Source organism: Dasypus novemcinctus, chromosome 21, assembly GCF_030445035.2.
Source record: "Dasypus novemcinctus isolate mDasNov1 chromosome 21, mDasNov1.1.hap2, whole genome shotgun sequence".
NCBI lineage: Eukaryota > Metazoa > Chordata > Mammalia > Cingulata > Dasypodidae > Dasypus > Dasypus novemcinctus.
This window is the reverse complement of record NC_080693.1, coordinates 14,330,992-14,352,099: the sequence shown is the minus strand read 5'-3', so window position 1 is coordinate 14,352,099 and position 21,108 is coordinate 14,330,992. Positions and strand designations below refer to the sequence as shown.

At 54.8% G+C, this 21,108-nt stretch overlaps 2 protein-coding genes across 4 annotated transcripts in view; one reads left to right on the top strand and one right to left on the bottom strand.

Annotated features, from left to right (window-relative positions):
• Window positions 1-43: 43 nt before the first annotated feature.
• Window positions 44-20,212, top strand: ATPAF2 (ATP synthase mitochondrial F1 complex assembly factor 2). Of its 3 annotated transcripts, XR_011646763.1 has the most exons (9): window positions 44-378; window positions 8,221-8,265; window positions 8,514-8,659; window positions 9,811-9,908; window positions 11,381-11,461; window positions 13,885-13,997; window positions 14,435-14,550; window positions 16,343-16,761; window positions 17,677-20,212. XR_011646763.1 is itself a non-coding variant. In XM_004453248.4 (8 exons), exons 1-8 carry the CDS (start codon window positions 246-248, stop codon window positions 16,478-16,480), a joined length of 870 nt encoding a protein of 289 aa, XP_004453305.2. In that variant the 5' UTR covers window positions 44-245; the 3' UTR covers window positions 16,481-20,212. The 3 variants fall into 3 exon arrangements, 2 of the variants coding, with proteins under 2 accessions (XP_004453305.2, XP_058139329.1); XM_004453248.4 differs by having other exon boundaries at window positions 16,343-20,212; XM_058283346.2 differs by lacking the exons at window positions 44-378; window positions 13,885-13,997; window positions 14,435-14,550 and adding an exon at window positions 7,790-7,966 and having other exon boundaries at window positions 16,343-20,212.
• Window positions 17,597-21,108, bottom strand: part of DRC3 (dynein regulatory complex subunit 3) — a 43,111-nt gene continuing 39,599 nt past the window's right edge. Inside the window, exons 13-14 of the mRNA XM_071210277.1 lie at window positions 18,285-18,416; window positions 17,597-17,920 (exon numbers count right to left, since the gene is read on the bottom strand). Of these exons, the coding sequence (XP_071066378.1) occupies window positions 17,807-17,920; window positions 18,285-18,416 (246 nt within the window). The 3' untranslated portion in view covers window positions 17,597-17,806. The remainder of the gene's footprint in view (window positions 17,921-18,284; window positions 18,417-21,108) is intronic.

Here is a 21,108-nt window from a genome sequence, read left to right as displayed (position 1 = left end):
TGGAGGGGCGGGGCCAGGCGCGTTTGTGACGCTGATTGACTCGGGGGCTTGCGCAGGAGGAGCGCGGGAGCGACGGCGCGCAGGTGGCGTCACGTGGAAGATGGCGGCGCCCAGGGGACGCTGAGGGCTCGGGGGAGGCTGCGAGAGAAGTTTCCGTACAGCCCGGGGCGCGACTTGGGGATCCCTTCACTCTGTTTCCTGCTCTCAGGCTTGGTGCCGCGCGTCCTCCCAGGCCTTCGGGCGCGATGTGGCGGAGCTGCCTCCGGCTGAAGGACTGGGGGCACTGCCTCCGGAACCAGCCCCCTGGTGGCCTCGCCGCCTCCGTGGGGCCGTGGCCAACCCGCCTGTCCCCTGCCCGGGCCTACGTCCCCCCGACAGGTGAGGCCAGGGTGCATTCCCTTTTGGCCAGGACCCGAGGCAGGCTAAGGTGGGCTTGAGGGGTTCGGCCGGGCAGGGCGAGGTAACCGAGGAGGGGCCCAGGGCCAATCGGGTCCTGTTACGGACCGGGAAAGCTAGGAGAGACTGCCCGAGGGCACCGAGCGCGTCCAGACAGGAGACGGTAATTGACATTCGGCCCGTGCAGCTTTTCTCAGTGCTTCTGGCTTTTCTTTCCTTAATGATGAAAGCAACTGTCATCCCTGGGGAGGTTCGGGTTCTGAATCGGGGCTTCTGCAAGGTCAGAAAACAGACTATGTGAGAGTTTGTGGAGGGCAACGGCCGGGGGCTCTGAGTCCTTCCACCTGGGCCCCCCATAGCCCCCCACCACAGGGGCCTACACAGAAGGGGCCTTCAGTTCTCCTTCCTGCCCACTTGCTCTGCCATCCCTCCCAGTGCCCTGCCATCACCCCTGCCGTCCCCTGCCTTCTCTGCTAAATGGGAGTGGACGCCGTGGACCTCCTTCCTCCACCTTGGCTCTGAGGACGTGGAGAAGGTAGTGGCTTTTTGTTGCTGGGAAGAGGTTTCAGGGTAAGAGAGGGAGGAATTCACTTCAGTGAATAGAGAGTAGTAACACTCTCCTTACATTCATTTTTCTGTACTGGGGGCAGGAGGTGCAGTGGTCTTAAAGACAGATGTAGTCCCCGCCCTGAGGATGTTTGATTCGACAGTAGTTATGACACAAAGAAGCTGTGAGACCATGCGGAAGCCTCTCCTCCCATGTTGGGGGTGTTCAGGGTCTAGAAAGGGTCTCGAGTAAATAAACATTTAAGCTGAGCCTTGGTAAATGGCGTAGGAGTTCGGCAATAAGGAGGAGGAAGGATGCTGGGGAGCTAGAACACGTCCAGAGGTGACAGTGAGCCTGGTGTGAGAAGGACCTGGCTGTAACACAGCCTGCTTTCGAAAATCCAGACCACCTCAGGCAGTTGGGCCCTATAGCGGTGCAAATCTGGTTCCCATGCTGGCTGAACCTCTGGTACTGTCATTGTGGGGCTGTGACTACTTTCTTTTGGCCTCATTTTCCCCTGTCATTTGCAGGGCTAGGTTGTCTCTGCGGGTCTTTCTGGCTCTTAAGTGACATAATTTTAGACAAATGGGAGTAGGGGGTTGGATGCTGCAGGGAGCCGAGGTTTCCACTATCCAGTGAAAGCCTGGAGATGGGCCATGAGAACCAGTCAGCGCCATGAGAACCAGTCAGCGTGAAGGAGGAAAGGCCTCCACGGAGGCCAGGCATGAGCTAAGGGTGGATGTGTGTTCACCAGGTTGACAAAGGTCTAGGGCTAATATTGGTGAGTGGATGCCCATGTTCCATCATGGTGGCGACTGGTCGACCCTCTCCTTTTCTTTTCCACTGAAGATATGCTCTTGGCAGTACCTGGCACAAGGTGGGTAGTCAAATGTGAAAAAAAAGAAAGGAATGAATGAGGTAGGGTAGGAAGGAGGCACACACATAGGTTGGTGCATGTTTTACAAAGACCTTCACAGTTGGGAGATTCTGGACTTTTCTGGAGTGGTGGAAGATTAAACCCAAGGGGACTGCTTGATGAAGGCTTCAACTGGCAAAGAGTTGAGTCCCTAGGAATGGACATGCCATTGGAAGTTTTCAAAAGGAGAGGGGGGAAAGATTTCCTGAGGTGTTGGAGGGGAGACCTTTGTAAGGCTGCCGTGCCATCCAGCTCTGTATTAGCGTGTCAGAAGCCATGGACTGGACTGCTTGGAGTGGGAGGCATTCTGCAGAGCTGAGTGCAGACACCACGGGGAGTCCAGGCTGGCAATCTTGTCTTCATCATTTACAAGCTGTCACCTGGACAAGTCCTTAGCTTCTCAGAGTCTCTACAGTCTCAGAGGCCTTACCCGTTCCTGTCTTCCTCTTAGGGTGGTTGTGTGGATTGAATTCTGTAGATAAGGGGTCCAGCCCACCACCTGGTTTTGTCAATAAAGTTTTATTGGAACACAACCACGCTCATTCGTTTATGTATCTATGGCTGATTCTACTACAATGGCAGATTTGAGTAGTTGCCACAGGATGGCCTGGAAAGCCTAAAATATTTACTATCTGGCTCTTTACAGAAAAAAGTTTGCCAACCCCTGTGCTAGATGCAGGGGCAATTTGGAAAATGGAGTGGGTTTAATTATTCAGCCTATTTACATTAATTACTATGCAAATACATTTGGCCTGAAGAATATTTCCTAACAGCTGTATTGGAATATAATTGACATACTATGCAATTCATCCATTGAAAGTAGACAATTTAATGGCCTTTCAGTGTATAATCACAGAATTGTGCAACCATCATCATAGTCAATTTTCGAATATTTCCATCACCCCCAAAGGAATCCCTGTACCTTTTAGCTATACTCCCTAACCCCAATCCCTCCAGCCCTTAGACAACTGCCAATCCCTTTTCTGTCTCTGATTTTGCCTACTCAAGATGTTTCATAAAAATGGAATCATACAATATGCATCCTTTTGTAACTGACTTTTTTCACTCGCATAATGTTTTCAAGGTTCATCCAGGTTGTAACACACATTAGAACTTTGTTCCTTTTTATAGCCAAATCATATTCCATTGTATGGATAAACCACATGTCTGTCGATTCATCAGTTGATGGGCACATGGGTTGTTTCCACCTTTTGGCTAATGTGACTAATTTTTTTTTGTAAGATTTATTTTATTTATTTATTCCTCCCCACCCTTTCATTGTTTTCACTTGCTGTGTCTGTTCATCTTCCTTGTGTCTTTAGAAGGCACATGGAACCCAACCAGGGCTGTGTTGGTTCATCTCCCTTGTTTCTTTAGGAGGCACCAAGAACCCAACCAGGGACCTCCAATGTGGGAGGGAAGTGTCTAATTGCTTGAGCCACCTCCATTCCCTGCTTTGTTGTGTCTCTCATTTTGTTTTTCTTCTTGTGTCTCTTGTTGCGTTAGCTCACCGTGCCTGCCCATCACGTTAGCTCACTGTCTTGCTCAACTTCTTTAGGGGGCACCAGGAACTTCCACTCACTGCTTTGTTATGTCTCTCATGTTTTTTCTCCTTGCATCTCTTGTTGTGTCAGCTCGCTGTGCCTTCCTGTCACGGCAGCTCACTGTCTTCTTTAGGAGGCACCAGGAACTGAACCCGTGACCTCCCTTGTGGTAGGCAGGAGCTCAGTCGCCTGAGCCGCATCTACCTCACAGTGACTAATTCTTCTATGAACATCCCTGCATTTGTTCATGTGAGAACATGTTTTCATTTCTCTCAGGTATATATACTTAGGAGTGGAATTGCTGGGTCAAACTACAACTGTGTTTAACAGTTTGAGGAACTACCGGGCGATCTCCAATACATGAGGGTTCCAATTTCTCTACATCCTTGCTAACACTTATTGTCATCTACCTGTTTTATTATAGCTGACTTTGTGGGTACAATATGCTATCTCCTTGTGGTTTGATTTACGTTTCCCTAATGACTAACGCTGTTGAGCACCGTTTCATCTGCTTATTGACCATTTATATATCTTTCTTCAGAGAAATGTCTAGTCTGGTCCTTTGCTCTTTTTTGAAGGATTGAACCCTGGACCTCGTGCATGTGAAGCAGGTGCTCAACCACTGAGTTACGCCTGCTCCTTTTGTTCATTTTTTAAATTAGGTTAGCTTTTTATTATTGAACTGTAGGAGTTCCTTTTATATATATTTGGCCTCAATCATTTTGTTTTTTGTTTATTAGTAATAGTAGAATTGAGATAATGAAAATGTACCGCTAATGATTGAAATGATGAACAAATGACAACGTGATTATACCAAATACCGTTGATTGTACTCTTTGGATGAAGTATATGATTTATTAATATGTATTAATTTTTTAAAAAGGCGTTTTGATACCTGAAAACAACAGCCCTGGGTTTCTGAGGGGACGACGGCCCTGTCAGAAGCCCACCAGATGGCACTGTTTTAAAAGATACAGGCAGTGAGGCGGCTCTGAGAAGGCGCTTCCTCTTTCCTGGGGCATGTGGGAGTTGTAGTTGCTGAGGCGGCGAGTCTTTCCAAAGCCAAGGCCAGCCCGGAAATTGTGACAGGTGGAAAGCTCACTCACTGATCTGGGGGTGGGGTGGGTAGCGACACAGAAAACTGCCGATGTCTCTTTATCTGGATTGAAGCAACAGGCAAAAAGGACCCATGGATGGCAGTTTCCAGAGTTCAGCACCCTTCACCCAGGCGGGTTCTCAAAGCTGCCCTCCCTCCGTGTGACCTGTGCTCTTGTGGCCTGCTTTGTAAACTCACCGCTTTTTCACATCGGTGCCTTGGCAGCTAAGCCCACAGAATTGTGGCTTTTGCCACAGATGTTCCAGAAAGGGCGTGGTTCATGCACAAAATAGACCTCAGTTCTGCGGGGTCCCGGGCCACTTCTCTGCTCTAAAGATGGCGTTCCGCCGCTGTTGGCTAGCCCAGCACTCACCGAGAACGCGGGAGCTTCACAGGCCGGTCTCTGGATTTGTCTGATGTGACCCAAGACCTCTGGGGGCCCAAGTGAATAACTCCTTTCTTTTTGACATTGTTGGAGAGCATGGATCCCACCTAAAGAATTTTCCAGGTTATGCTCTTGTTGGCCTACGTGAAACCCTTATTTAGCACCTTTTTTGTCCTCCTCATTGTACCCTCCATGGCTCCCTCTTCGCCAAACCTTTTCCACAGGATAGTTACAGTCTTGTCCTTCTGACCATCTCTCTAGTAGTTCTTGGAAACATTGTACTCTCTTGAAGGCCCAGACCTTTGTGTAAGCCGTTTATTTCACACACAAACCCCTCTGAAAACAAATCGGTCAGTGAAGTTTGGCTGACTCCAACTTCTTCAGGTCTTGGGTGAAGTCTGGCTTCTTGGAGGGCTTCCTTGAGCCTTCCACAAGAGTCAGCTTTGCAGAGTGCTAGGCCCTTGCCCTTTCACCATCCAAAAATCCCTCTCGTTGGCTGGTATAGTGTCCGTCTTCCTCATGGGACAGTTAGCACCTTGGCGGCAAGGACGAGCTCTGCTCCCCTTCTGTTCCCAGGACTTCTCCATCTGCTTCCTGCCGTGTGAGTAATACTCAGTGGAGTTTATTTAAAGACTGGAGCTTGCCCGTTCACGTGTCAGACCTTCATTCAGCACACACATCTGTCTAAAACATGCGTGCATGCATGATGCCTTTCAGTTTGTGGGGCCTGGTAGCTCCTTATGCCTCGGTGCCATCATTTTTATCCTTTGAGCAATTTTGGCCGCTCCTTCCCTGCCCCTCCTCCATCCATCCCACTCCCTTCCCGTTTTTTCTTTTTTTCTTTTTTCTTTTTTTTTTTATGATAGGTTTTAATTTTCTTTTTCTTAAAATATAATTTTTTACTTAAGCTGAGGTTATTTCATACCATTTATTTTAATTTTTCATAGTTTCAATGATGAAATTCTCTGATTGGTCATTGTCGTTATTAAGAGTTGTATATGGGAAACAAGTATTGATGTTTACCATGATTGAAACTACTATTGACCTGTAGTCAGTGGAACATTTTTGAATTTCCAAAAAATGGTTTCCACTGTGCTGAAAATTTCAGGAACAGCTTAGGATTCTGCTGTTGTTTTTGAAGGTTGGAACTGTCTTACTTCAAATTTTTCTTTGAATTTTAAGTAGTCTCTTCTTTTATCAAAATACTTTATCCACTGTTGAGGACAACTTGATTCAAATGAGTTTCTTAACTTCTTGCATTGAGAAGTGTCATCTGTGTTCTCCTCTAAACACGTCCAGTACTCATCCGGGCTCCCCAGCAAACCTGCCTTTCTTTCGTAGATGGGGCTGCCGTTCCCATGGGATCAAGCTGCAGGAGGAAAAGGTCACTCAGTCCAACAACCGACAGTGCGCGGGGGCCCAGCCCAGGCGCCGCGAGGGCGTGTGGCCGGCTGGAGCCCCTTTTTCTTTTTCTTGTTCAGTTTCCGAGGTGGGCCTGGCCAGGACCCAGGAGCAAGAAGGAAAAGAGACTTGGCGGCTTTTGAAAGTCTGGCCTGTGCCGTCAGCCTCAAGCCCACTGTCCGTCCCTCCAGTCCCACGTCTCCAGGGCCATGCCCAGGCCCGGTCAGGCAGCACGCTGGTGCGCTCACTGTCAAATGGTACCACCCGCCGGCGTTTCCCGCCCGTGGGGGACACCCCTCGCCCCACGTGAGTCAGAGCTTTCAGAGTCCTGCGCAGCCTCTGCCTGGCCCGCTTCGACAGGCTGCCCTGCCCAGGCCCCGGAAACGGTGTGGGATGCCATCCGGATGCCTGGATCCCGGCCAGAGCTGAAAGGATGCAGTGGGACAGCGTGGGAATTTACAAGCACCTGGGTCATGAAAACTTCCTGTTGTGGTGACAAATGTGTGGAAAATCAGGCAGGACATCGGCACATCATCTTGGTGGCCAGACCCGATCACTATTTTTTTCCTTTAGATGTTTAAGCTCCATGAGAAGAGGGGTTTTGTCTGTTTTTATTCACCGTTGTATCCCAAGTACTGAGGACAGTGGCCTCTAGCACATAATAAGCATGTAAATATGTATTTTTTGTGGGGGAAAATGGTTTGGGCTTTAGTAAGTGCAGCTGTGGAAATGCAAGTTTGGGCCCTCTGTGTTTAAGCATTAAGGAGTGCAAATGAGATTTATGGAAAAAACTGATAGGATGTGGAAAATGCAGAGAGATTGCTTGGCGTCGGACGAGATACCCTCTCTGCGTTACCCTTCCTCCAAAGCACGCACACCGAGGTCTCCTGAATTTTCAGTCTGTTTGGATTAATGAAATTTTAACATAAGGATGGCTGATTTTTTTTTTTAAGATAAAGCATTAAAAGCAAACTAATGAATCTCTTTTTCCTCCACACGCTGCATCATTACTTCTGATAAGTCCCTCAGTCGGGGACTCTGACGGCATTTAGTGCCAATGAGCCGACGAATGTGTGAAGGAATGAATGAGTGAGGGTTCTGTGCTCATCACAGGTGCTAGATGATGGGTTACGGTCAATAGCTTCCAAGATGTGACCTACTTATTCTTTATTCATTGACGGAATCTGCCTAATTCCTTATGAGGTGCTCTTGGTTTTTAATCCCTCCAGGATAAAAGAGAAAGACTGTGTTTACATTTTCGTGTAAGGTTCCATTCAAGTTATTCTCAATAGAAAACCCAGGACGCAGCCTTTCCCCTTCTGTAAAGGCAATGTTGGGAGCGCCTGCTGCATGCACACACGTGCAGGTTAATGAGGTTAATTAACTGGACAGAGGGGCTAGGAGGTGCTCCCGGGAGCTCTCCTTACTGCCTGCGTCCCCGCACGGCCCGGCCAGGGCCACCGGCTCTCCAGCTCCTCCCCTCTTGGCGGCATTAGAACCTTGCCTGCCATGGGGCTCTGGCTTTATCCTGTTGGGGCGCCATCTTTAGAAGCGGGATGTTGTGCCGATGGGGGGGTGTGGCACCGCCGTAGGTGACAGACATAGGGGCTAAATCAAGCAGAAGGCGGTCAGTCTCTGCCGCCTCCTGCCGCTGCGAGAGCCGAGCTCTGCCCGGGGCTGGGTGAGTGGTCGGGTGCGTGCCTGGCCTGCCCTGCTCCCCTGCCCGTCCCTGGAGAGTGCTCGCTACCCCCGCTCTCCCCCAGCCGCAGTCGGCAGCCATCGATTAGACTGTGCAGGGAAGGGCAGACCTTGAAGGGTGATAGAAAATCAGGCCAATCCATCAGCCCGGGCGGTAGCACCGCCAGCCGCTCGCATCGTTTCCCAGGCTGCCTCTGCGCTATTTTAAACTGCCTTTTTGAAAAATCTTTCCCACAGAAAGGAAGAGGTTTTATCAGAATGTCAGCATCACCCAGGGTGAAGGTGAGTGCCTGAAATTTTTTGACTGCCTCTTTGCGTGCGCGTGTGTGAACGGTCGGGAACGTTTTTCATCTCCAGCCGGTTCAGTGGAGAGATTATCCTTGGCGTTTTTGTCAGATGTGTCTCTGTCAGCCCTTCAGCCGAGGGACTCGGCGTCGGCTTTGTCTGCACCGACTCAAGAGGCTAAATATAGGCATGGGCACTCGATTCCACTTAACAACCCCTGAGAGGTTTTCGTTTGATCTTTCAAGGTGGCTTTGAGATAAACCTCGACCACAGGAAGCTGAAGACTCCCCAAGCCAAGCTCTTCACTGTCCCCAGCGAGGCCCTGGCGATTGCAGTGGCCACTGAATGGGACTCCCAGAAGGACACCATCAAGCTCTACACCATGCACCTGGTAACGACGTCACAGCGCACACCGGTGCCTCCTGCTCTCTGGCTGCTCCCTGCAGCAGTCGGCAAAAACGCAGGCTCCTTTCCCAGCTCCGATGAGCCCCCCCACCTCCTTTCAGTTCCCCCAGCATGCCACACTTTCCCCGCCTGGCCTGGCCACTGCAGTCCCAGCCGTTTGGAACCCCATCTGGGTGGCTGGTTCCTTCTCTGGTCCCAGGACAAAAGTCACCTCCTCTGGGAGGTCCTCCCTGATGGCCCCAGCTTTCTTACTTTCTGTCGCAGCAGCCGTTCCTTGTGTTTCTCCAGCACTCGCTGTTTGTAATTGGATGTTTCATGTGTGCGGGTCCTCCGCCTGTCTCCTCCCCACACCATGAGCAACACAAGGCCAGGGCACATCTGTCCCGTTCCCCAGCGTCCAGCCAGCCTCAGCATCGAGTTCAGTTGGCACTCGGTTAAAACGGGCTGGACGGAAGAGCAAGTGGAGGCAGATGGGCGCGCGCCCGGCGGGCGCTGGAGCGGGCCGTGCGCAGCCCGGGCTCACGAGCGCGTCCCGCAGCCCTCATGTCAGCCGGCTCCGCCGATGAGCTGACGAAATTGGGCGCCGGCTGTCAGAGTCCCCAGGCAGCCTGTCACTGGCTGGGGTGGCCCGAGCCCCGCGTTCTGAGGTGCTGGGAGCCGGGTGGGGGAGCTTTGCCCTCGGCAGATCCGATTTCCAGTGCCACCTTCCTGCTCAGTGACACTGTGTGACCGTGTGTTTGGCCTCTCTGGGCCCCAGTTTCCCCCTCTGGGAAGTGGGTGCAATACTCGTCGCTCCTGCAGAGGGTTGTGGTGAGGATTACACAGCAGGGCCTGGTGCAAAGAGCAGGAGGCCTTGGGAAGCTCACTCATTCTAAGGCTCGGGTTTTTCATCCGAGAAATGGGGATGACAGCTCCCGCCTCCCCGGGCCCCCTGAGAATAGCGGGAAAGCATGTAGCACGGGGCCAGGCTGTTCTCGGCTCTCAGCGCAGCACCGGGTTGCTTTTGTGAAAGCCCCTGGGGTCGGGCGAGGGCGTCGGCCCTGGAGCTGTCCATCCGTCGCCCCTCCGGCCAGCATTGGGGGCAGCATTTGGCCTGAGCCCGGCGGGGGTGACGGGCGCTCTCTGCCTTGGACGCAGACCACGTTGTGCAACACCGCTCTGGACAACCCAACCCAGCGGGACAAGGACCAGCTGATCAGGGCGGCTGTGAAGTTTCTGGACACCGACACCATCTGGTGAGCGACGTTTCCCCCGGGGTGGTTTTGCCACATATGCCCAGACCCTCAGCAGCAGGCGGAGGGGCAAGCCATTTTCCTTCCCCTCGCAGAGCAGGGCCGGAGTCGCTCTGGCACCTGCACTGGGCTTCCCTGCAGGGCCCTCGGGCCGCGACGCTCTCAGCGCTCTGGGCACTGCCTCCTCCAGCCCGCTGCCCGTCCCGTGGGCTGGGCTGGGGTCCCCGCAGCTCTGGCAGGCCCCAGCACCCTAGGGGTCACAGGCCGGCCCCCAGCGGCTCCCCTGACCCAGCACAGGTTCTGGCATCAGAATCCTTGTTGCCACCTGTCGGCTCAGGCACTGCATCCCGGAGCCGGCTTCCTCCCCTGCGAGGTCTCCCCTTGGGATTACGTTCATGCCGCAGGGAAGTCGAGGGCATGGCTGCCGTGGCTGAGCAGCGGGCTCTGGGCTCCTGCCGCGTCTCTTGGGGGCCGTAGGAGATTGACCTTGAGGGCCGATAAGGGGCAGGCCCCCCAGATCGCAGGTGGGCAAGCCAGAGGTATTTGTGCTAGGGATCCTCTCCTCAGCGCGCAGAACCCCGCTCAGCCCCGCTCAGGTCAAAAGGGGGCTTCTGGAAACCCACACAGGGAGCCCCAGGGTTGGGGCCTGAAGACTGGGTGCCAGAGCAGCCCAGGGAGTGGTCCTGCTTCTCGGGGAGTCTGTCCGGCCATCTGCCCCTCTCCTGGGCCTGGCTTTCCCTGCACGTGCTCATGGCTCCTCTCCCTCTGCCCCCACGAGGCTGTGCCACCTGCTTTGCCCACCCGGCTTCCCAGCCCATCCCTTTCAGCTCAGCCCCCCTCTGCTGACTTGGTCCCTGAGTCCCTGGGTCAAATCGAGGGGTACGGCCTGGCCTCTGTGCCAGCAGGTACAACCATGGCCAGGAGAGGGTGGGTGCAGGAGGTGTAGACAGGTTGAGGGGCTTGGGGCACGGTTCCTGGGAGAGAGTGAGGTTGGGGATGCAGTGCCTCAGCTTCTAGAACACTCTTCACTTCTGTGGCCCTTAGATCAGGTGCATGAGGGGCCAGACCTGCAGTTACTGGACAGAGTCTGCTTTGGCACAGCTGTAACACCAGCTTCTCCCGGTCACATAGGCGGGGGTATCTAGTTGGTGGTTCTCGGGCTGGAGCTTACCTGAGAGTCGCCTGGAGACGTGCCCAAGCCCTGGCTGCTGCGCTTTGTCCCCAGAGTTCCCAGTTCCAACAAGTGCAGGGTCGGGCCTCAGGTTCTGATTTTCGAGCGAGTCCACAGGTGATGCAGGAGTCACTGGGCCCAAGGCCATAGTCAGAACTGCTGCTTTAGGGCCACAAAGACGCGTGGGGCTGGGCTGAGAGAGAACTTGTGACCGTGGCCCGTGGCGTTGCCCTTTTACGGAATGCAGGGACTGTACTTTAAAACATTTTTTTAAATTAATGAGGTGGTTTTTGCAATGAATTAGCTACAGGGTGGAAGAGCCAGAGACGCTGGTGGAACTTCAAAAGAACGAGTGGGATCCAGTCATCGAGTGGGCCAAGAAGAGGTGAGCCGCGCAGCCCCACCACAGCCTGCGCCCCCGTCCCCCAGGCCCCAGGGAGACCCTGCTGCTCCCAGGGTTGGGCAGGGTCTGGGGCCAAAGAGCTGTGCTGGAGAACAAACACACTGCACTTTCCGAGCTGAGCAGCCCGGGGACTGGGCGCACTCATGTGTCTGGGGACAGGGTCCCCCTGGAAAAGTGCCCGCCAGCCTTTCCCTCAGACTGGTCTCGGCCTCCAGGCCCTGAGCACCTGCCTTTGGTGGGGGTGGCCGCGGTGGCTCTTCCTGGGGTAGCCACGCAGAGGCCCCAGGCCACCTTCCCCTGGTGGGCAGGAACGGGAGCGTGGTTTGAGTGCAAGCTCTGCCACGGATCAGCTGTGTGACTTTGGGCTGGTGACTTGGGTTCTCCGAGCTTTGGTTTCCTCGTCTGTGAAATGGGCCTCTTAGCATGTGGTGAGGAGTATGGGAAGTGACACTTGTAAAGCACTTAGCTGTAAGTGCAGTCTCAAAGCACGATGCACGGTACACGTGGAGGGTAGTCTGGGCAGCTTCACTGCGAAATCAGACCTAACGCTCGCCCTGTGGGTGTGCAGGTTCTAGGAATTGATCATGCCCCCTTTTTTTTTCTTAACAGGGAAAGCCTTTTCTTTTCTATTTTTAATTTATTTTAAGGAGGTACCAGGGATTGACCCTGGGACCTCATACGTGCGAAGCAGGTGCTCAACCACTGAGCTTCATCTGCTTCCCAATGGGAAGAGCCTTCTGAGTGCAAAATTAAGCCGACTATTGAAGTGGTGGCAAAATAAATTCAATTCTATTTCATCTCAAGGGAAATTTGGAAGGGCCGACTTCTTTCACGTTCCTCCCTTGCCCAGGGGATTTTGAAAGCCTACACGGGGTATTTTTTGGTAGAACATCTTTCACTAACCGAGGCCCATCGACCCATCTCGTTCCCTCGCGCGGGTATCCAGTGCTCCTGATGGGCGGGCATCCTGGGGTTTGGCAATAAAAGGCACCGCCAACCCCTCTAAAAGAACTTATCCCATTCAAGAGCTCAAACCTAATCAAATGTGACCTCTGTGGGACTGCGGGAGAAACAGCAAAATGTCATTCTGGAATCTAAGTAAATCTAACAATAACCCAGGTGCCTGGAGATCTCGCTGTGGTGCGAAATAGGTTTTTGTGGCTATTGAGATTTCCGGAACTTAATGATTTACAGAAAACCTTAGCCATTTCCTACGTTCGATTTATACTATTAGAAATTTCAGCAGGGATGCTTTTATTTTATTTTATTTTATTTAGCAAGAATATTTTTAAACCAGGGAGAGACAAAAATCATTGATTTTTTAAAGAAAATTACAAAAATTGTTTTACTCTGTATTTTTCATGTGTACTATATAGTTAGGACTATTATTGAAAAATCTATCTTTTCTGAAAGCCAGCTCCTATCCCATAGATCACAGGCCCAAGCCAATGCCTTTGCATATTAGAGAGGCTTAGTAAATATATGTTGTATCAATAAAGGGTTGGATTAGGTAAGATTCATGTGAATATTATAATAAGGAAAACAATATTTAAAAGAAAATTTTTATGGGTTCAGGTGTGAACAATTTTTTATTTTTTTTATTTTTTGGGGGGAGGTTCCGGGGGACCTCATACATGGGAAGCAGGCACTCAACCACCAAGCTACACCTGCTCCCCAGATGTGAACAGTTTTTTAAAAATATTTATTTATTTCTCTCCCCTTTTCCCCCACCCCGGTTGTCTGTTCTCTGTGTCTATTTGCTGAGTCGTCTTCTTTTTGTCTGCTTCTGTTGTTGTCAGCGGCATGGGAATCTGTTTCTTTTTGTTGCGTCATCTTGTGTCAGCTCTCTGTGTGTGTGGTGCCATTCCTGGGCAGGCTGCACTTTCTTTCGCGCTGGGCAGCTCTCCTTACAGGGTGCACTCCTTGCGCGTGGGGCTCCCCTACGCGGGGGACACCCCTGCATGGCAGGGCACTCCTTGCGCGCATCAGCACTGCACATGGGCCAGCTCCACACGGGTCAGGGAGGCCCGGGGTTTGAACCGCGGACCTCGCATGTGGTAGATGGACGCCCTAACCACGGGGCCAAGTCTGCCACCAGATGTGAATGGTTTTTAAAACAATATTCAAAAAGCAGGTAGCCCACGCTTTCCTGGGAGGTCCCGGGTGAGGGAATCAGAATGTGAGGCAGCCGCTGGAAGGGAGCCCCCTGCCGGCATGGCTTGCCAGCCATGCTGTGCCAGTCCCGGGCAGTTGCTTGGTCCTCTGGGTTGGCTCCTGGGGGGAGGGAAATTGGATCAGGGGCCACTGGCCTCCCCAAGCCTGGCTCCTCGGCCAGCTGCCTTGAGGGGCACACACGCTTTCCGGCCACAGAAGGACAGGGACACGCTGAAGCCCCTTCCTTTCAGATTCGGCATCGAGGTCGGCTCCTCCACCAGCATAATGGGACCCAGCCTCCCAGCCAGGACGCGGAAAGTGCTCACCAGCCACCTGGCATCTTACAACACGTGGGCCCTGCATGGTACTCCCGGAGCCTCCTGTGGGCTTGGGGGGCGGGGGGTGGGCTGATGCCCTCTGTGTCCCTAGGGCTCTCCGTGGAGCTCTGAGGCCGGCCCTTTGGCTCGGCCCACGGTGACAGCCTGAGCCCTTGTCCTCCAGACCCACCACCTGGCAGCAGCAAGTGGGGCTTCCTGTCTCCAGCCAGGGGGGTGGCGTGCTCCGACCGGCCAGATTGAGGCCGTCTGCCCAGCCCCAGGAGGAGCAGAGGAGGCAGCAGGGGGGCGGGGGAAGAGCAGCCCGGGCAGCAGCGCTCCCCGCTTCACCCCAGGCCAGCCCCTCCCCACGACTCCTTTCCCTCCCGGGGCTGGGTGCAGGAACTCAGGAGGGGGCAGGATGGGTGCCAGCCCTGGGTGGGGGTTGGGGCGGTCCTGGGCCCTGACCTGGCTGGCGTCCCTGCAGGGATTGAGTTTTTGGTGACCCAGCTCAAGTCCATGCTGCTGGCCTTGGGCCTGCTGGACCTGCACCTGACGGTGGAGCAGGCCGTGCTGCTGTCGCGCCTAGAGGAGGAGTACCAGGTGAGGGGCCGGGGCGGGGCCGTCACCCGAGGGCCCATCTGAATCCTGCTTTACAATCGGCCTTTATTACTCCTTGGACCTACCCCAAACCGAAGGCCGTTGCCCTGATGGCCTCGCCCTCCTCTCAGTAGCCTCTGGGGCGGCGGCTTTCGTCAGCCTCAGTCCCACGGGGTGGGGGGGGGACAGGCCCAGGGTCACGCGGCTGGAAAATGTCAGAGCTGGGGGATGAGGCCAGGTCTGGATCACTCCAGGGATCGGGGTCCTGTGCAGCCACCACACCCCGACACGTCACCCAGCGGTTCGCCTGGCGGGCAGAGGTGTGTCGGGGTGGGTAGCAGCGGTTCATATGCAAGTTTTGATTTAGCGGCCCCAGAATCATCAGGTTCCGCTATACTTCATTTTTTCACTCTGCAATTTATAGCAGTTTTTGCCAACCCCGGAATGTTAATTGCTATTGCAAGTTGGTTCCCAGGGAGAGAAAAACCTCTTTGTAATGAGACTATTTCCCCAGTCCATTGAGTCAGCCGCCGATTCAAAGAAATTCCAGTGGGGGAAAAGTCCCTCTCTGCACAGCCACAGATGCCAGCTGATCCCTGGGTGTGAGAAAGGATTTGGTGCGGGTGGGGCGATCGTGGGGTGTGGGCTAGTGGGGCCCCGGCTTCCAATCCGGCCCTCCTTTGGCCAGTGGGACCCCGAGCCAGGCCGCCTCTGAGTTTCAGCTTCCATCCTCCACGAAGTGGGCTGTCACCTAGATCACGTCGCGCTGGTGCTCTGCAAGTGGAGAATGTTCTCCAGAGAACATCTCGCAGTTTCTCAGGTCATGCTTGGGCAACCCAGGAGTGTGGAAAGATTTCCTGGCATGTCGGCTCCTGAGCTCCTGGACAAGCCCGGGAGGCCAGGCAAGGCTCCCGAGACCCCGACAAGCCAGGAGCCAGCGGACTTGGCTGGGGGGAGCCCTGCAGCCCTGACCTGGGGTTTAGACCAGTGGCTGCTGTAGGCCTGGGGGCCCAGGAACTGCCGTGGGCCCGAGCCTGGCCTGTGGGTCTTTTTTTTTTTTTTAAAGATTTATTTTTTATTTCTTTCTCTCCTCTTCTCCCCGCCCGCCCCCCCCCCCCCCATTGTTTGCTCTCTCTGTCCATTCGCTGTGTATTCTATTGTGTCCACTTGAATTCTTGTCGGCAACACCGGGAATCTGTGTCTCTTTTTGTTGCGTCTTGCTGCATCAGCTCTCCATATGTGCCATTCCTGGGCAGGCTGCACTTTCTTTCACGCTGGGCAGCTCTCCTTACGGGGCTCACTCCTTGCGTGTGGGGCTCCCCTACATGGGGGACACCGCTGCGTGGCAGGGCACTCCTTGCGCACATCAGCACTGCGCATGGGCCAGCTCCACACGGGTCAAGGAGGCCCGGGGTTTGAACCGTGGACCTGCCATGTGGTAGATGAACGCCCCAACCACTGGGCCAAATCTGCTTCCCTGGCCTGTGGCTCTTTTGCACCCACCCAGGGACACATCTGGGAGAAGATGGCCCCAGGCTCCCGCCGGCTGGGGAAGCGTGGGAAGGGGAAAGGCATATGGGAGGGGGTAAGGTGTTAGTGCTCTTGGGTGTGCTGCTCACCCCCCAGCACTCCCAGGCCCTCCCAGCCCTATAGAGCCCCCCAGGCGCACGCTGGCCACTGGCGGGCCTCTTGGGTTCTGGCAAGATCAGAGCCTGTCGCTGGAACGTGGCTTCGACCCGATTGGCCTCTGGGGCTCCAGCTGTCCTCCTGGCCCCACATCTCCTTCTCCCCACAGATCCAGAAGTGGGGCAACATCGAGTGGGCCCATGACTATGAGCTGCAGGAGCTGCGGGCCCGCACGGCCGCCGGCACCCTCTTTGTCCACCTCTGCTCCGAGAGCACCACAGTCAAGCACAAGCTGCTGCGGGAGTGACCGAGGCCGGGCGGCGCACGCCAGGCGGGACAGGGCCACGCAGCCAAGGCTCCCGGATCCGACTCCCCCAGCGCCTGCGTGGCTTGGCCTCTGCCCTGAGCCTGCCTTGGGTGCCGGGGGCTGTCTCGAAGCCGTTCCCGTTCCACCAAGGCACCCGAGCCCCGGCCTGCAGGGAGAGCCGTGGTCAAGGGGCTTTGTCTTGACCTTCGTACTCGTAAACCTGTACGCCTGGGTGGGGCCAGCCCTGCTTGGCCCCCGGGGCCCGTCTAGGTCTCCCCAAGGTGAGACAGCTTCCCTCACGTGCAGTGGACACGCCGATACTCTGCCATCTGCCGCCCTTGGCTGGGAACCACCCGCTGCGGGCAACCACCCCGTAGGCCGACAGCTCTGCGCGTTCTCCAGCCCTCCGCTGGAGGCGTTTCCTCTCCTGGTTTTCACCAAGTGATCTTTAGAGAGTGAATCTTGCTTGGTCTAAGCACACGTCTCTGTGTTCCTGCTGTTCTAGGAAAAAAAAAAGATTTACTCTTGAACAGATGACATCTTAAGTTGTTTCTGTGTTTCACAGTCTGAGCAGGCTTGGGGCCAGGTGCGAGTTTTCTGCGGGTCCTTGACTTCGGGGCCGGCTGCTGCGGGGACAGGGCCCAGGAGGGGGCAGCGGGAGACGCCGCTCCCAGGCGCACAGGCCTCCCTGGCTGAGTCCTCACGCACCCGGCAGCGGGTGGCAGTCGCTCCCTTCACACACCTCCCCGAGCCCAAATGGCAGGCCAAGGTAGGGACTGCCACGTCCCCACTGTACAAAAGGGGCTGAGACTGCGTGTCCTGGGCGGTGCCCAAGCCTGAGCTTGTCACCCTGGGGTCCTCAGATCCCTGCGCCTAAGTTCGGAGCAGAAGGGGCCACAGTGCCCGCCTTGGGCCTGGCCTGGCTCCTTCTCCCTTCGCTTCACTCCCAAGCACCCAGAGGTGAGAGGGGCTCAGCGCACGCCGGGCTCCAGCAGCCTGCCTCGGGCGCGCAGGGAGGCACGCAGTAGGCGCGCATCCGGGTCTCGGCAGCCAAGCCCCGGCCCGCCCAGGGTCTGCGGCCCATCTGCATCTCTCCTGCTCGCCCTCGAACATGCGTTCTGATTTTATTTATTTATTTTTAAGAGGAAAGGCGACCTAAGTCCTTTATGTTTGTTTCTTTTTTCTACATGTGGAAGGTTTTCCAGCAGAGGAGGAAAAATGGTGCTAAGGGAGCAGTGTGCTGAGAAATTCCACGTGGCTCTCCCGAGGGGTTGCTGACGCTGGCCCGCTGCGGGGCTGGGCTGAGGGCCCTGGGCGCAGGCACACCTAGTCCATGACTTCGCCGAGCTCCAGGCTGTCCAGCTCGTTCTGCGTGTGGTCGATGTACTGGTTGATCTCCTTCACTCGCTTGCGATTCCTCATGATCTCATCCCTGTGGATCTGAGGAGGGAACCCAGAGCCCCAGGCCCTTAGCGCAGAGAGCGCGTGCCTGTCTTCTCCTGAGCCTAGTCAGAGGGGAAGGGAAACGGTTCTTTAAAACCCGCCTGGTTGACCGTCTTCATTGGCTTCCGCCCTCCTGGCACCCCCTCACCTTGGGCCCCCCGGTTTCTGTGGATCTCTGTGGATCTGGGGTAGGAGTGAGCACGACGGGGCCTGTGAGCTTTAATGCCACTGACTGGGCCAAGTGAAGCCCTGAGTGTGGAATTCCACCCTTGGACGGTCCCTTCCGTCCCTCCTCTCCTAAAGGCCCACAGCACCCACTACCCCGCCGTGGCCCCCCTCCCCAGCGGCAGCGCGTACCCACCTTGTCTACTAACTGTGTACACCACGAGTTGACTCTGGTCATCAGCTCGTCCTCGCGGTTGTCGATCTTCAGGAGGTGGATGTCGTGGGACGCCCCGACGGCATTGACGATTGTGTCTTTGTCGACGAAAAGCTGATGCGGGAGAGTGACCGCAAGAGACCGGGACATCGTTAGGCCCTGAGCTCAAGTCAGCTGGGCGGCAGGGGGGCCTTGGGAGCCCCCTAGGCCAGCAGAGGCTGTGTCTCCCGCGGGGAACCCCTTTGTCCCGCCGGGTCACCGTCAGGTCACAACCACTCCCAGACGCACGCAGTGGCGGGCGTTACGGGGCAAGGGTAACCGCGGGGGTTGACTCTGGGAGCCTCGCTGAGAGCGGGTTTCCTCCAGGGAGAAGGCAGATGGCTGCCCCGGCAGTGACCCTGGCTCAGGACGTCTGCTCTCCCTGGGCTGCTGGGACACTTTGGTTGCTCTCGAAACCTCTGCTGGCCGGCGCTTGTCCAGGCTGCTCCCCGAGGACGGGCCCGCAGGCCCGTGGTGATCAGGCCAGAGGTCTCTCCTGCCCCTCCCGCCAACGAGCGCGGTCCTTGGTTCCATCTGGGGCTCCCATCTACCGCCTCCTGGCACTGACCCTGCTCTGCCTCGTAAAACGTTTCTAAAATGACCACCTTCCCGCCCCCTCGATCGGCCCGGCTGCCTCCAGGTGTTCACTGTTTGGTGCTGGGTGCAGGGCACGGCTGAAATCAAATGGAGTTATTTCCAGAGCTGGGGAGGGTTGCTGAAGCATTTAGCAAGGGGTTGCTCCTGCGTTGTGTATTTGTTTATATTTTGTAAAATTACTTTTATACATGCAGTATTACTGGTATTTGTATTTCACAAGGTCTCACTATGTTATATACAGTCCCATGTTACATTTTTTAGCTTTCCTTCTAGTAAAATACAAGTCCTTAGACTTTCCCTTTCAACCACTCTCATCCCCATACAATAGCTCTGCTAGTCACAAATGCCATGTGTTCTTGCCATTTCCATTCATTTCCAAAGATTTACAAACAACCTTTTCACCAATTCTGCACAGATTAACCCTCAGCTTTCCATTCTCTATCCTCATTCTATTTTCTGGTGACCTGTATTCTAGTATTAACTCCATGAGTTTACACAGTATATTTAGTTCATACTAACATAATCATACAGTCCCTGTCCTTTGGTGTCTGGCTCGCTTCACTCAACAGAACGTTTTCCAGGTTCATCCGTGTTGTCATATGCTTCACGACTTCATTTCTTCTTACAGCTTCTTAACATTCCATCACATGTACCCATCACAGTTTATCCACTCATCCCATGATGACACCTGGGATACCTTTTGGGTTGCTTCTCTGTGGGCGTGGGTGTTTGGGGAAGCCTGCACATGTGGGTGGACTATAAACCTGCTCCCTAAAAATACACCCACTTCCTAATCCCTGGAATTTGTAAATATCACCTTATGTGACAAAAGATGTGCTCAAATTAAGGGTCTCGAGATGGGGAGATTGTTTCAGACTATCCGGGTGCATCCTAAATGCAATCTCGTGTCCCTGTAAGAGAGAAGCGGAGAGAGTTTTGACAGAGACACGTGCCAAGAGAGAACGCCACGTGAGGACGAGGCAGAGTGGAGGGACGCAGCCACCAGCCAGGGAACCCTGGAGCCACGGGAAGCCGGAAGAGACACGGAACCCATTCTCCCCTAGAGCTTCCGGAAAGAGCACGGCCCCTCCGACACTCGATTTCAGACTTCCACCCTTCAGGATGGTGGGCAAGTAAACTCATCACTTTAAACCACCAGGCTGTGGCTGTGGCTGCAGGCCACCAGCGGAACACCTTATCCCCTCACGGTGCACAGCCTTCGGGAGACTGGAAGGTGCTGCGGAAAATAAACCTTTCGGCCTTGTCTCCTGTCAGTTTTCTGGCTTGTCTGGCCCTGGATTCTTGCAGAGCCGTGCCTGTTAATATTGTGTGGGGTGCTTGTTTTCCATGGAATTCCATGTTGGGAAAGCCAGGTGAGCTGGGGTGGGAGAGGAGCGCCTGGGGAACCAATTAGCACCGTTGCAGGAGAGACATGACAAGCTAGGACGGTTTCCTCTGCACGGAAGGTCCCAGGCCGCGCTCGGGAGGGCTCGGGGACGTGGGAAACCTGCCTTCCGGTGGGCTTCGGACACAGCAGCCGTGGTCCCCGTGCACATCGCGGCTGCATTTTAGAAATGCCATGACCACAGAATTGATCCATCAGGAAAAGATCCTCATTCTTTTTTTAACGGTGATAGCCGATATCCCAAGGCAAGCAGAGAAATCTTAACCCAAATTCTGCATACGTAGAAGACAGCTTCGGCAGCTGTGGGGAGCAGCAAAGGCGACGGTCTGCTTAGAAATGTCCGAGGTTAAAACTGGTTATGAGAAATGGGGCATCTGATTTAAGAGAAGGACAAGAGAGTGTAATTGTAAGCTGGCCTGGAGTGGTGGCTACTCCAGTTCCCCCACAGCATAGTTTCTGTGGGTAGAATATTCCGGATTCCCTTCCCATGTCCACAAAGGTGGACGGCAGGGGACATACCAAGTCGCGGGGAAGGCCAGCTCCACCCGCCTCGCCTGCGGCCCTGCTGACCCCCCAGCGGTGGCCCCGCAACGGCAAAGAGCACACTTCCTTGTGAGTGACCTCTTGGGGGTGAGCTTTCGAAAGGGGCATGGCTGGTTCCCAGCACCACGCCGGTCCTGGGGGCTTGAGGAGTTGCTGCCCCATCACGCGGGGTCACCCTGTTCTGTCATGCCCGCCCAGGCACCTGGCGACACTGAGCCCCCC

Bases quoted from the DNA above. Each gene is read 5' to 3' on its own strand.
- ATPAF2 (XM_004453248.4), top strand. From the start codon at position 246: ATGTGGCGGAGCTGCCTCCGGCTGAAGGACTGGGGGCACTGCCTCCGG. The intron at 8,660-9,810 runs GTAACGACGTCA...CCTTGGACGCAG, and splicing joins AGCTCTACACCATGCACCTG to ACCACGTTGTGCAACACCGC. The intron at 14,551-16,342 runs GTGAGGGGCCGG...TTCTCCCCACAG, and splicing joins GCCTAGAGGAGGAGTACCAG to ATCCAGAAGTGGGGCAACAT.